Here is a 13450-nt window from a genome sequence, read left to right on the forward strand (position 1 = left end):
TCTCTGTCGGCCCACAGCACGACAGAGGAAGCAACGTGCAGCAGAGCTCTGTTCTTACAGCTGCTGTCTTCTTCCCAGAAGATCTGTGACCACTCTGGTTTTGTTGTTGCCAAGTAGCAGTTAGAATGATTGCGAAGGCAGCTGCATGCGGTTCCGCTGGTTCTTGTGCCTGTAGGGTCTGCCTTAGGGGCAGCTGCGCGTGCCAAGGTTTGATGCAGTAACAAAGAAAACCAAAGCCCTGGCTAAAATGGGAGAACCATAGCTGCAGCAGAGGGAAGCCTGCATGTGGAACCAGAGGGCTGGGAGCCCACCTCTCCAGGCTCACGCGGGAGCTGTAGCTGAGGCAAGTTACTGACTGTCCAGCCGGGAACGGCTCCAGCTTGCCAAACTCAGACCTCATCAGATTCCCTTGGAAATGCACAGAACTTCTGTTTTCTAAAGTGTATTTTGCTTTGATTGTATAGCACAGAACAGACACAGTTCAACATGTCTTGATATTTAGCTTTTGATTCCACAGCTGTTTACTGGAAGACAGCCCTCTACCGCAGGGCGGGCAGCCCTCGGTGCTGCAGGGCAGCCACAGCCCTCTCCCAATCTCCGCTGTGGTCAGAGCCACCTCCCCAGCACAACAGGCAGCAGTGACGGCTGGCTGCCCCTGAAACCTCGGAGCCAGTGCTGGTTTGTTTCTGCTTAATGTCATTCTCAAAAAATTCTCTGAAAATATATACTCTATTCACACTTGCTGGCTTGTTAAATGAAGTCTGCATTTGGATCTGGCTGGCACCTAAGTGTACTTGCAATATTCATTAAATAAAGCGTTCCAGAGTCTCATCAGACTGTCTCGCTTTGTAACTACCTGCACCCTCCCTTTCCCCAGTCCTTACTTAAACTTTTTTCCCCACAATCTATTTCATTTTACAAACAGGACAAGAATTTGGGGCTTTAACTCAACATCCTACAGAACTACCTTAGCACTCTGTTTAGTGGGTGGTGGGGGAATATGTGCTTTCACCTGTTCCTTGAAGGCTTGCATTGAGGCAGTACTATCACTGCAGTAATTTGAAGTCTATTTTGATTTGGAGGAGTATTTTGGGTCCACTCTCTTCATTTCAGGAAGAAAAACCATTTGCACAGATAGATACTTTCCTGATTTCAAATTAATCTTCCTGCTTTGGCAGACAGCCCGTGTCATTTGCCAAGGTGCTGTGTTGTCTGCAAAGAGCCAGATGGGTCACCGAGCTCAGCCAGCTCCTTTCTGCAGGCTGCCATGCAGACGGGGCGCCGCCACTCGGCCCTACTGAGAATCGCCTCCAAAACTTATGAGAAGGCTGCCGTTGGAATCGGGCTTCAACGCTGCTTCAGCTAAAGGCACCACTAGCCTACTAAGGAAAAGCATTACCTTTGCACCAACTATCGAAATAGGAAGGAATGTACACTTCACAACAGAAACGGGGCTAAAGGGGGAGAAAAATGGGAAATCAATGCAGTTTGGCACAATTCCCCACCAACTGCCCTAAGTTTAATAATAGGTATTTGCAAAGACAGGCAGCCTGTGTCTATAACCTAACACACACACAGACTCTTCAATCCAGCATGTTCATACTTCTTCCTATTTCCCTCTGAAGCATCCTACACTGAATTTGCAGTGCAAAAGGCTGCAGTGTGATTTAAGTTACTGTTACAGGCACTGCCTAAATTTCCTCTTCAGCTTTTCATGTTCTTAGCATCAGAAAACAAACTACTCCACAATCACTAGAAAAGGCTAACAACGCTAGAGCCTATTTCTTGGATTTCAATTCCAAGCCTATGCAGCCAGGACTGGAATAAACTGCTTATAAAAACTGAACAAAGTCAACCTAAAGAAGGTGATAATGGCACAGACAGCAGGTGAGAGAGCAACCCTAGCATTAACTTTAGCATTCACTTTAAAGCATCTTAAGTCTGAGTGAAGATACGAAACACAAAGACCAACACAACACTGATGAACTTTATTTTTTATTTCTGTGTATCTTAAGTGGAACATGGAAAGGAACAGAAGCTGTACGGTGTATAAAGCCCATGTTTTATGTGGAAGTGAATCTTACCCACAACACACATAAACCGAAATAAGTTAAAAGAAGCTGAAAACACTTTCTTCTTGCCATTGTTGATGGAGATGCTCATCTTAAGCTTCTGTTCCATAACCTCACAAAAACTAAATCATAAAAAAAAAATTACTAAGTGAGATCTGGTCCACGCAGTCTCAGGTGCCAGGAGAAGTTTAACATGGGCGATGGTCTGGAACGCGTTTTCTGGGGAGAAAAAAGAAAACTCAGAAAGTTTTCCCCTGTGCTGAGGTCGACCAGCCTCCCCCCACCTGCCTTTATTTTTTCAATTGACATTTTGCATTCAGTGCTAGTTTCATCTCACAGCTTTGAGATGGTACTGTCTTTTGTGATAAGACACAAGCTTTGGCCATAGTAAGAAAGAACTGTGAGTCATAAAACAATAAAACTACTTTGTAGGGGCAGCATAACCTGCCTAGAAGTAAGATTTCTTCCTATGCTTTGCAACAAACACAATTTTGTTTTAGGTGCAGATTCTATTTCAGAAGCAGCTGCACTTTCAACTATGCATTCTTCTAAAGAAAAGTCCCCTACATTTTGGTCAGCCACTTCTGCAGATGTTTTAGTACTCTAAGTGGCACATGAGGAGATGGTGCCTTCACATTAAGTAGGCATTTCTCAGGAACACTATTCTGAGTGCACTGATGGCTCTGAAGGCCTGTTCATATTGCTCATACAAAAATAAATCACATATAACAAGTGCTAGCATGTCAGATGTCAGTCTTCATTCCAATAAAATAGTTTTAGAACGAGACTTTTTCTGCAGTCACTCTTGCACGGAAGGAGGTCACTGCATACTGCTGGAACTGACCAATGCAGACATCCTAGTCATACCTCGGTGCTGCTTTAATGATGTCATCTACACGAAGAATCATTTCTGCTGCTTCAGCTGCACTCAGCAGAACTTGTCTCTTGACTTGGAAACTTTCTGTTACTCCCAATGCTGCCATGTCTCCAATGATCCCCTCTTTCATATCTGAAAGAAAGCACAGGTTAAGAAGTAGTTTGTTTTGTATGGATTTTTTTCCTTCTCTTGCTTACTTGGAAGGAAATTACCAAAAGCTGACAACCCAACAGTTTACCTGCTCAAATGAACCATACTGATAGTAGGGGAAGTATTAAATAAAGTAATTCACATCAAGGTCCATGCCTTAAGTTCAAAATTCCTCTCCAATTTTTTTTATTATTATTATTTTTCAGATGAGCACGCTTACTGTGCCATCAATATACTCAGTTCTTCCAGCTGAATTTATTAGTGACAAACAAGTTCAGGAAGTCTAACTCCCCTCCCCCCACTCAAACACCAACCCAAGAACAGAAATAACATCAAGCTCTTTACCAAGTCCATAAGTTGTCTTCCCTTCACTGTGAGCAGCTCTGAGCTGAGAAACCAAATCTGCACTGTCATAGCCAGCATTATCAGCTATTATTGTTGGGATCTAAGCAGATAAACACAAACACAAGTTGGTTTTAATTAACACATGAACTGATTCCTACAGTCAAAAACATCACACACTTCCACACTGCTACTTATTCAGTTTCAAGAAGAGCAGCTGATTAAAACCAGTAGATTATCTGTTGCACTGATCAGAACTGAGGAAACACAATCCAACCCAACCACCTGTTTGTTTAAAACTGGAAGACAACCGCTGAGAGGACAGAAGTGCATCAGCAGATTTGTCACCACATTTTATATGAACAGAAAGAAACACGTCTCTGTGTTAAATCACTCTGAATTACAATTGGAGGATTTGAGAATCCAGCTTCCTGGTCAGCACCAACCACATCGCTCTGTTTGCAAAACCTGCACGAGCTGACAGAAGAGGTAATGCCAAGTCTTACTTCACTCTTTAATTACTTTTTTTTTTTAGAGAGATGCTTCCTCACAGTCTAATTCCCTAAGGAGGGGTTTCCCTAATTTAAAATAGAGAAATTGGAAGGCAACTGGTCCTCACACTGAGTGTCTGTTAGCAGCATAATATCCTATAAATTTATTTTCTTGCAGTACTCTAATTCCTACTAAGATGCAATCTCCAGCAGGAGTCTAGAAACTTCTGGATAGCACTAGAGCACAAATAAAATTAGACAGAACACAAGGGCTTTTGTAGAAACCCTAATTTTTCATCCAAGATACGTTTGCTGTACTTCAGTTCTGAGTTTTGAGAAAACCAGAAGCTGGATAGAGAAGCAACTGCCTGATATCAGGAGTCAATAAACCAACGAGCTCTTGTAGCTTTACATTAATCCAGCACTCTGATTAAACAAACTTACCATTCGTAAAGCCTTAGCAAAGGACTCCATTGCAACAGATTCTTTGCCAGGTGTTCTGATGGCAAGTTCTGCAACAGCATTAGCCATCAGCATCTCTGAACAACCTGTATGTTGAAGACACACAAGTATTTCATACATGAGTTGAACAGTAATACAAAACGTGTATCATGTCCATAGCACAGAGATTTTAATACTCACCTCCACCATAAACAGTTCTAGTGTCCTTCACAGTCTGCGCAAGAACACAGAGAGCATCGTGCAAAGACCTCTCAGCTTCATCTAGAATTTGTTGTGTTGCTCCACGCAGAACTATGGTACAGGCTTCACCTACAAAGTTCAAATGCAGGAAGATTTAGAACAAACAAACCAAAACAATAAGATGAGTGTTAACATGACACAAGACAACGATATCACAAAGCACCTGAAATGGTTTTAGCTATGGCCGCAATTAAATTCCACATAAAGTAATCGATCTGCAGAGAGGAAGAGGGGAATGACATTTCACAGGCAGATTGAAATGATGTGCACTACACTGCTTTCATCGGTGAGCTCCTCCAAATCTTTCCTAATTTAATAGAAAGTGAATCCTTTACCTCAAAACGAGCACCTGGAAATTTACGGTACTGGTATTTTATTAGAACAAGCGAGCCAGCTCTTCAAGCATGACAGATTGCTACTCCTCTCGTCAATTTAATCACCCCAAATAGAAATGCTGGATACCACACTTGCACTTATGTAAATGTTCAATGTTATGTAAATGAACAGTTTTCAAGCATGAAGATGTATCTGTGCAGGAATCATGCTTTATTGAAGAGCAAGGCATTCAGAAAAAGTTAGATAAGTCATTACATGGCATTGCCATCCTGGTAACTGAACAGTGCTAGCACAGAGTTAACAGATATTGCAGCATGCCATCCCTGTTAAAACACTCACCCATTGCCACACCAGAGAAATGAATGAGTTTATCTTCTCCAATCATGACTTCTTCAATAAGCTTGCAACTTCCTAGCTTTACCAGCTCAGGGTGATCAAAGGTTGATGCAATTTCACCACCTACAAATGTAGATTATACCAAGTCAAGAAGCACAGTTCTAGCCAAGACCAAAAAAGGAAAGAAAATTTATCATCCTGCACTTCCCATGGCTAAAGTATCTTTTTTCTACAAAAACTTTTCAACTTTTCAAACTTTTCTAACATTTATCAAGCAGGGACTTAATCTGAAGTATTTTTACAACACCAAAGATAATTTAGCCAGTTTGTATTTCTATTTTTCGCTTAGTGCCATCACCCTTTGTTCACAGTTGGTAGAAAAAACGTGTTTACATCATTGTGAAGGAAGGATTCAGAATCAATCATTTTACAAGTGAAATGTTATATGCTGAAAACAGAAACTGAGTCATCTGCTACTGAAAGAATGCTGATTTGATAAATCCACAACTTAGTGTTAAAGTTACTGATGGTTAATTTCATAGCCCTCCATACATGTCTGTATGCAAGTTGTGTAAAACAAAGCTTATTCTAAGTACTTTCCATGTTCACAGATCAATCTTTGACATTTACTGAAGACAGAAAAAATAACGTGGCCCTCCAAGTGGCAGGCAGTACCGCAGTCTACATACCTGTAACAAGAGCCAGACGCTCCACACCAGCGAAGTCTGCATGTTCTATGGCCATGACACCAGCAGCCCCAAAAAGCTGTTCAGGATAGTTGTAGATGAGCTGTCTACAATTAAAGCAAAGGCACAGCTTCCCATTAGAGAAAGAACAGATGTTTTGAAAGATTCTACAACCTCTGTTACCAGAGTAACAAAGGACAGCCGATTCTTAGCAGCATGGACGTAGATTTCTGAAAGCTACAAGAACAGCTGTATGCGAGGCACCAGCCACCCAAAGTTACACTCACACACAAGCAAACAGCAACAACAGGAAAAAAAAAAACCTACTAAAAAAAAAACTACTATAGTTCTGAATACATTGCCTCTGATGACACACTATCAATGCTTTAAATTCCAAGCCCTTTGATTCTAGGTGCCTGACAGAAGCTTAGCTGCCAATTCTACAGCAGGGTGAGCTAGAACAACACGGCAAAGACTTTCTTCAGTTCCTTACCAACACAAACACCCAGCAGCACACAACTCTGTGTGTACCTGGCCAGTCTTCTCACACACACAAAGCTAAAAGACTACAGAGAAGAGTATGTGCTTCTTTATTTATATGGATTCTCCTCTCTTCAAAGCGCGGTCAACAACCAAATTATTTTTCCCTTCCAAATTAGAGGAGGACTGTAGGAATTCAGAAGCTGGGAGATGACACCTCAAGAAAATAGATACTTATCATCTATCTTCAAAAGAGACAGGTGGCATTTCTGATTACATACAGAGAAGATTCTTCCTACTGTAAATCAATATTGCCTTGACCCATCACACATCTCCTCAGTTGTATTTAAGTGGTAAGCATGTGAGATGTGGAAGAGACCTACAGCATGGCTGTAAGCAGAAATCAACTCTACCAGTGAATAAATCAGACTTAATACATTCTAACTAGAATATCATTAGCCTGGCTACAACGATTGATGGCTACCTGAGCTTCTTAGGGCAGCCACCACCTGTTTTACAGGCAACACTGCACAGCAATGGGAAGTTAAGAATTCTTTCTGCACTGCTTTGAAGCTTTCTTCCATCGATCCACTCACTGGAGCCCTGCCTCTAGGACTCTACACATCTGTACCACGTCTACTGGACAGACCACTCTTTTGCCTACACTAGAACAGAACGTAGTGAGACGTGACACAGGTGAAAAGACTCTCAGATTCATAGATCTATCACTGGTTATGCTAAAACTACAGCAACACTACTTAAGACTACTTGAGCTTCGCCATGGATCCCTAATTACAGAACAGCCAAACAGCAGGACAATAGTGAACAGGACGTTGGGGGGGGGGCGAGGAAGGGGAGGGGAATGGTGCAAAGGAAAGGTGCAAAGGAAACACTCGCCTCAGCATCATCTAATTTTACAGATCTAGGTATAAATAATATTCTTCATACACATACAGTATTACAACCTCAATACTTCGTGTTTGCATTATAAACCCTACCTCTTTTCCAAGAAAACATACCTGTTAATAAAGCAGTTTATTCCATGCTTAAGAATACGATCTACCTTCTCCTTCATTTTTTCCTTTTCTGCCTGTTCTATTTCTGCAACCTTTGCTGTAGAGTCCACTCTAACACGAGAGCCAAAAATCTAAATTAAAGAGAACAAGGAGTTCAGCCTGCACAGTTAATTCTGCTTATGAAAACGCTGTTTCAAAACAGTAGTTCCATCACATACCTTAATCTTGTCTGTATCCATACCAGTATTTGCAATAAGAATCTTTGCATTCTCAATCCTTTTGGGCTGGTTTACACCAATCTTCTTGTCGAGCAAAAAGCCTGTAGTAATAAAAGATATTGGGTTTTTTTTTTTTTAAGACTTCAAATTAAGAAAGGACAGCAGTCCACTTATATTATTGCAAAAACAAAACTCTTGTGCTTTACAATTCAGTATTTCCATAGCGATGTCTAACTTGTAACAGCTTCCCTTCTTAAGCACAATTACAGCCAACACACAAACGCTTACCTTCATCTAAGTAAGAATCAGCCAAACTTCCACCAAGTTTCTTAATGATGTGGATAGCCTCCAAGTTTCCAGAACCCTTCAATCTAAGAACAGCTTCTACAGCTAGCTTGACAAAGTGATCTTTATGATGAGTAAGTAATTTTGATGAAAGAGTCGTTCCTGCAATGTTCATCAAGTCTTCACGGAACTTCACTTCATCGTCACTACAACAAAGGCAGCAGCACAGCTCCATTAGTAGGCCTCAATTTCACAGCCTTAAGTACCACCAGACTATCACTATCGTGGCATTTCTGCTTAGTGCTGTGAGATAAGATTCATTACTCATTTTGAAATTGGAGAAGCCACAGGCGAAAGACTTTTTTGAAGCTGGTTTTAGTTTAATTTAGCCTAGCTTTTGTTGAAACAGTACTTTGTTAACTGTTGTCTTTACTTTTACAAAATCAATTCAGCCTTACAGTGACTTACCAGCAGTTTGCTGTTTTGATCAGGGACCATAATAGCACATATTCTATCAGCAACCTGCATGTCATGACAACATCCAAGATTTTTGGCTATGTAACATGGCAAAACATTTAAACCTACACTGGTAACTAAATATTGGTGCTTCTTCCTATATCAAGGCTTTAAAAAAATCTTATTTTGCTGTCCTTGTACTAATTGTACCACAATACTGAGCTGGCATTCTATAATGTGTAATTTCACTACAAAAATGGTTCAGACTGATTAAGAACAAAAACGTTGCACTTGGAAAAGCCTGTGCCATCACGTAAAGGATTCAAACACTCTTAAAATCAGAGCAAGAGATCTGAAATAACAACTCAGACTTTCGGCCTATGGGGAAAATTACTGTTCATTTTCTGTTTCTGAATACCACAAGTAATTTTCAATAGTTTTACAAAGCTTCTACAGCTCACCAAACTCAAAAGTAGTCTTTTCCTCTCAAATGTTCAATTCAATCACTCTGTTTCTTTCAAACAGCAAAAAAATTCCCAGCACTCTTTAAGTCTCACTGATAAGTTTTCATCTCAAATAGTTTATAAAGAGCTACTGCAACTATACATTACTAACCCATGATCCACAGCTGCTTTCAAGAGTGCCTCTCTGGAAGCTTTTGTGGCTGCCCTCCAACCTGCAATGATGGTCTGAGGATGAATCTTCTTTGAAATCAGCAATTCTGCCTCCTATTTGAACAAAATTAATCATTAGCTTTCTTACACAGGACATTTACATTAACTAGGAAAGACATTTCAGAGTAGTCTGAAAATTCTGAATGCCAGCAAAAGCATCAGAACTATAAAGTGAAGACCTAACAGAAGAAGAGCATTCTAGGCACCTTTCCACTCCCTCCTCCAATCTAGGCAATTACGATCTGCCCTTGGAATGAAGAAACAAAACTAATTCTAATACAAACAGAAACCAGACACATGCATCAAAACAGCCAACTCTCACTTGATTACACATCAGTTACACATCAGCTCCTTGTTCACTTAAATCTGTAACATAAGGTGGAGTGGGGGCCCAGAGGAGAACAAGGAACCCCCTCAAAGTTCCTTTTGCAAGGAAGTAGGCAAGCTGACACGCCATTTCTCAGATGCTCCTGATCTCAGATCCACAAACCATGACCATTGATTCCCCTGGTACAGTTTGAGTTCTTCAGTTCTAAGATCTATTTCACAGTGACTTCAAACATAGCATTTGGCAATCTTCAATGTGCTGTGTTTACAAGGAACGTTATGAATTCAGGTCTTGTGCACACAACAGAATTTGACAAGGTTGGTCTTTCCCCTCCTTAACATAGTGGAAAAAGATTTCAAAGGAGCAAAATGAAATAAGGAGAATTTTTTTTTTTTTTAACTGTACCAAATCTAAATATTTGTGAATTTATAACTTATATGGACCACAAATATAAAAATATATTTCAAAAAATACATGAAGACAGTACCTAAGGGTTTTTTCCCATCAGTTTAATGGCAATGGGGCAAAGTATTCCTATCCTTTGGGAGCCCACTTCATAAGCATCAGCAACACATTTCCTATTGATATCCCAGGACTATGCAGCCTATATAAAAACATCTAAAAACATTAATACATCACCCTCAGTAACTCAGCTGCCAATACTGTGACAGACGTAGTTCCATCACCAACTTCATCATCTTGAACCTTTGACATATCTAAAAGAAAGCCATTGCATTAATGCTTGGATTCACAACAAACTGAACACCCGTGGCAGCTGTAATCAAGAGCATTTTTCTCTCTCGTTACTTTAAGGAAAAAAAAAGAATTTTACTGCCAAAGAGGCTGTCAAACTGTAACTCACAGAAAAACCTGAGATGCAAATCAAACACAGCACCCCTCAAATTCCCTGTTTGTTTGCAACACAGACCTATTCTAACCTGTCAGTGGTCAAAAGCCATCCCTCTCTCAACCTGTGCCTAAAGATCACCACCAAAATGAAGTAAGGCCAGACAGATGCTCTCAAGTATAGATATGCAATATCTATCACAGAATATGTCAATTTCTCACACCATGTAGAATATATTTTTCTATGAAGAAGTTACAACTACGTAAGAAAGTTGCAAGTGAAGAAATTCCAAGTACGACAATGACAGACTGTTAGAAACTCACCAACCAAGACCTTGGCAGCTGGGTTGTCAACTCCAATAGCTTTCAGGATGGTTGCACCATCATTGGTCACTGTCACCGTGCTATCCCTGCCAGTACTCAGGAGAATCTTGTCCTACATGATGCAAGAATTAGAACAGTTTGAAAAATAACTGTTATAACTAAATTATCATACAATGGTTTGAGTTGCAAGGGACCTTTAAAACCATCTAGTTCCAACCTCCTGCCACAGGCAAGATTGCCACCCACCAGCTCAGGCTGCCCAGGGCCCCATCTAACCTGGCCTTGAACACCTCCAGGGATGGGGCATCCATAGCTTCTCTGAGCAGCTGTGCCTGAGAGAGAAGAATTTCTTCCTTATATCTAATCAAACCTGCCCTCTTTCAGGGTAAAAATATCACACCTTGTCCTGTCACTGCACTCTCTTCCCAGCTTTCCTGTAGGCCTCTATTTAGGTACTGGAAAGCTGCACTGAGGTCTCCTGGAGCCTTTGTTTCTCCAGGCTCAACAAGCCTAGCTCCTTCAGCCTGTCACCGTAAGAGCGGTGCTCCAGCCCTCTCATCATCCTTGTGGCTTCTACCAGACCAACTCCAATTGCTCCATGCTCTTCCTGTGTTGGGCACCCCAGGCCTGGACAGAGTACTGCAGGCATGCCCTCTTAAGAGAGAACAGGGGGACAAATGCCCTCCCTGTCTCTGCTGATTACACTTCTTTTGATACAGCCCAGGAAACGGTTGACTTTCTGGACTGCAAGCACATGTTGCTGGCTCATATTCAGCTTTTCATTCAATAATCTACCCAGGTCTTCCACCATAGGGCTGCTCCTTATCCACTCATTGCCCAGACCGTGTTCATGTTTGGGATTGCCTTGACCCAAGTGCAGGATCTTGCACTTAGCCTGGTGAAACTTCATGAGGTTTACATGGGTCATGGCCACAGATCAACAGGTAGAACCACTGAGAACTTGCAGCTATCTTACCATGCCTTTAGGTCCCAGAGTGCTCTTGACCAGGTCACCGATAGCAATTGCACCAACAAAGGATGACTGTAATGAAAGCAAATATGCCTTAGAAAATTATTTCTACTTTAAAACAATAAGTAAGTGCTAAGATATAATTTCCAAGGGGACATCTTAACCAAACTCTTCTACAGGCAAACTCCCAGCAGAATCCAGTTCCAATTTCCTTGAATGCTACATTTCAACAATGAGACAAAATGTATTCCATTTTTGCAGTAAGCACTAAACTACATATCAGAGCCAAAAGACTTCTGAGGAAGTCTTAGGAGGTTCTTGTGAACCTCCAAAGCTGAGATACAGAAGAACTCTGTTGATATACACAAAACACTTCTATTTTCTGCAACAGCAAAAGACAATAAGAGGCAGATGAAGCTCTACATCACCACAAACTGGAAGTAAACTTAAATTTAAAAGAACGACTATCATTACCCAGAGCATCACCAGTTTATCTTAGAGAAGAAACTTACCAACCGAGCGGTTTCTGCCTTCTCTTCATCTGCACCTGCCTTGAAAATGTTCACGGGAGCAAGGGAAAGGGACGCCTACAACAGCGAGAGCAGAGAATTCTTCTGCAGCCTTCACAAAACACCGCATTTTAAACACAAAACCCCGACACCAGCAATCTTAAGGAACAGGTTTAATGCTGAAGTAATTCCTGTGGCCCATTTGGCTTTGATAACTAGAACATTAATACTGAATACACCGACTCCTTGTTTGAAATCCGTATCGCGATCTGTTCGCCGACAGATTACGTGAATTACGCGGTGAAGAGACGGTGAGACAGACCGCGTCTCTTGAAAGAGACGCGACCAGAAGCGTGCCGCCATCCCCTCGCTTCCCAGGGCCGGCCCGGGCAGCGCCTCAGGCCGAGCGCCCACCCCGCATCGGCCCCCACCCGGCGCCGGGACCCGCCCGCGGCCTAACGGGCGCGCCTCGTGCGCGCTCTGGAACCTTCCAGGCCCGACCTCCTCCCCCACGCCACACGCGGGCTCCCCCGCCGCTCCGTGCCGCCTTCTTTTTCCTCTCCCCCTGGGGTGGAAGCGCCGGGGGCACGGCGCGGGGCCGCCCGCCACTCACCATGCTGCCGCGGGACACCCAGCCGCCTCCGGTACGGGATGAGCGCGCACACCGCCGCCACAGCACCAGCGCCCGGCGGAACTGCCGTCAGAGGAAGCGGTGAGGCGCCGCGCGGCGCTGTGGGAGCTGTAGTCCCCTCCCGGCGGAGGCGGGAACGGCTGCTGCCGCGCCAATTCCGCGCGGGTTGCCGTGCCCGCTTTTTCGTTCCGACGCGCGTCTGCGGTTGGCGTCCCGTGAGCTTGGCAGCCGGCCTCAGCCTTGTGTCATTGTATCGCCCGTATGGCCCATTGAAAGCAAGCAGAATTAGATCAGGGAGGCAGTCCTCGCGGTCCTTCTCTTCTCAGTGTTTTCCCATAGGCACCCGGAGCACTGCTGCCTGTTCTCTGGGAAGTACAGCTGTGCCGGTGCCCACCTAAGCCTGGTGCTGTTATTTTTTTCTGCTAACAAAAAGCCTGTCACCTACGCTCGTGGCATCATTAATAGAATCATGAAGGCTAGAAAAGACCATGAAGATTTCTATTCCAATCATCAGCCTACCACTCCATGCTCACAGCCCCCAGTGCCACATGGTTCTGGAACACCTCCAGGAGCAGTGACTCCACCAGCTCCCTGGGCAGCCTGTGCCAATGCCTCATCTCTCTTTCTGAGAAGAAATTCTTCCTAATACCCAGTCTGAACCACCCCTGGTGTAAATAAAGACCGTTTCCACTCATCCTATCGCTGTTTCCTGAGAGATGAG

The 13450-nt window shown here is 42.9% G+C and overlaps 1 protein-coding gene across 1 annotated transcript; it reads right to left on the minus strand.

Moving 5' to 3' along the window:
- Positions 1-2014: 2014 nt before the first annotated feature.
- CCT2 (chaperonin containing TCP1 subunit 2) lies at positions 2015-12461 on the minus strand (the record flags this gene model as incomplete). The annotated part of the gene is made up of 16 exons (XM_079533209.1): positions 2015-2291; positions 2940-3081; positions 3445-3544; positions 4377-4480; positions 4575-4703; positions 5310-5429; positions 5996-6099; positions 7492-7619; positions 7707-7807; positions 7995-8197; positions 9063-9175; positions 10089-10165; positions 10620-10731; positions 11596-11661; positions 12102-12176; positions 12387-12461. 16 exons carry the CDS (start codon positions 12459-12461, stop codon positions 2261-2263), a joined length of 1680 nt encoding a protein of 559 aa, XP_079389335.1. The 3' UTR covers positions 2015-2260.
- Positions 12462-13450: the final 989 nt, after the last annotated feature.

This window comes from Tetrao urogallus (genome assembly GCF_951394365.1).
Source record: "Tetrao urogallus genome assembly, chromosome: 1".
Lineage (NCBI taxonomy): Eukaryota > Metazoa > Chordata > Aves > Galliformes > Phasianidae > Tetrao > Tetrao urogallus.